At 58.0% G+C, this 245-nt stretch overlaps 1 protein-coding gene across 1 annotated transcript in view; it reads left to right on the top strand.

Annotated features, from left to right (window-relative positions):
* Window positions 1–245, top strand: part of C3 (complement component 3) — a gene marked incomplete at both ends in the record, with an annotated part of 4372 nt that overhangs the window by 2375 nt on the left and 1752 nt on the right. The window contains one exon of the mRNA XM_009866758.1: window positions 7–235. Coding sequence (XP_009865060.1) covers window positions 7–235 — 229 coding nt within the window. The remainder of the gene's footprint in view (window positions 1–6; window positions 236–245) is intronic.

The raw sequence follows: 245 nt of genomic DNA, 5'->3' as shown, positions 1-245 counted from the left end.
TCTCAGGGGAGAAGGGACATCCTGGTGCGGCTCTGGAACACCTTGAGGGACAAGGACCGTCCTGCTGCAGATGTGGGGCGGGGCTGGGTCACCTCACGGTGGGGTTTTGGGGATCACTCATCTCCATCTTGGACTCCTTGCCCCACAGATGGTGTCCAAGAAGAGAAGGTGAGGGCAGCAAACCTCTCTGACATTGTCCCCAACACCGAGTCGGACACCAAAGTCAGGATTCAAGGTGAGGACCA

This window comes from Apaloderma vittatum, unplaced genomic scaffold (assembly GCF_000703405.1).
Source record: "Apaloderma vittatum isolate BGI_N311 unplaced genomic scaffold, ASM70340v1 scaffold24303, whole genome shotgun sequence".
NCBI lineage: Eukaryota > Metazoa > Chordata > Aves > Trogoniformes > Trogonidae > Apaloderma > Apaloderma vittatum.
Note: the sequence above shows the minus strand (reverse complement) of the source record. Positions and strands in the feature narration are given on the sequence as shown.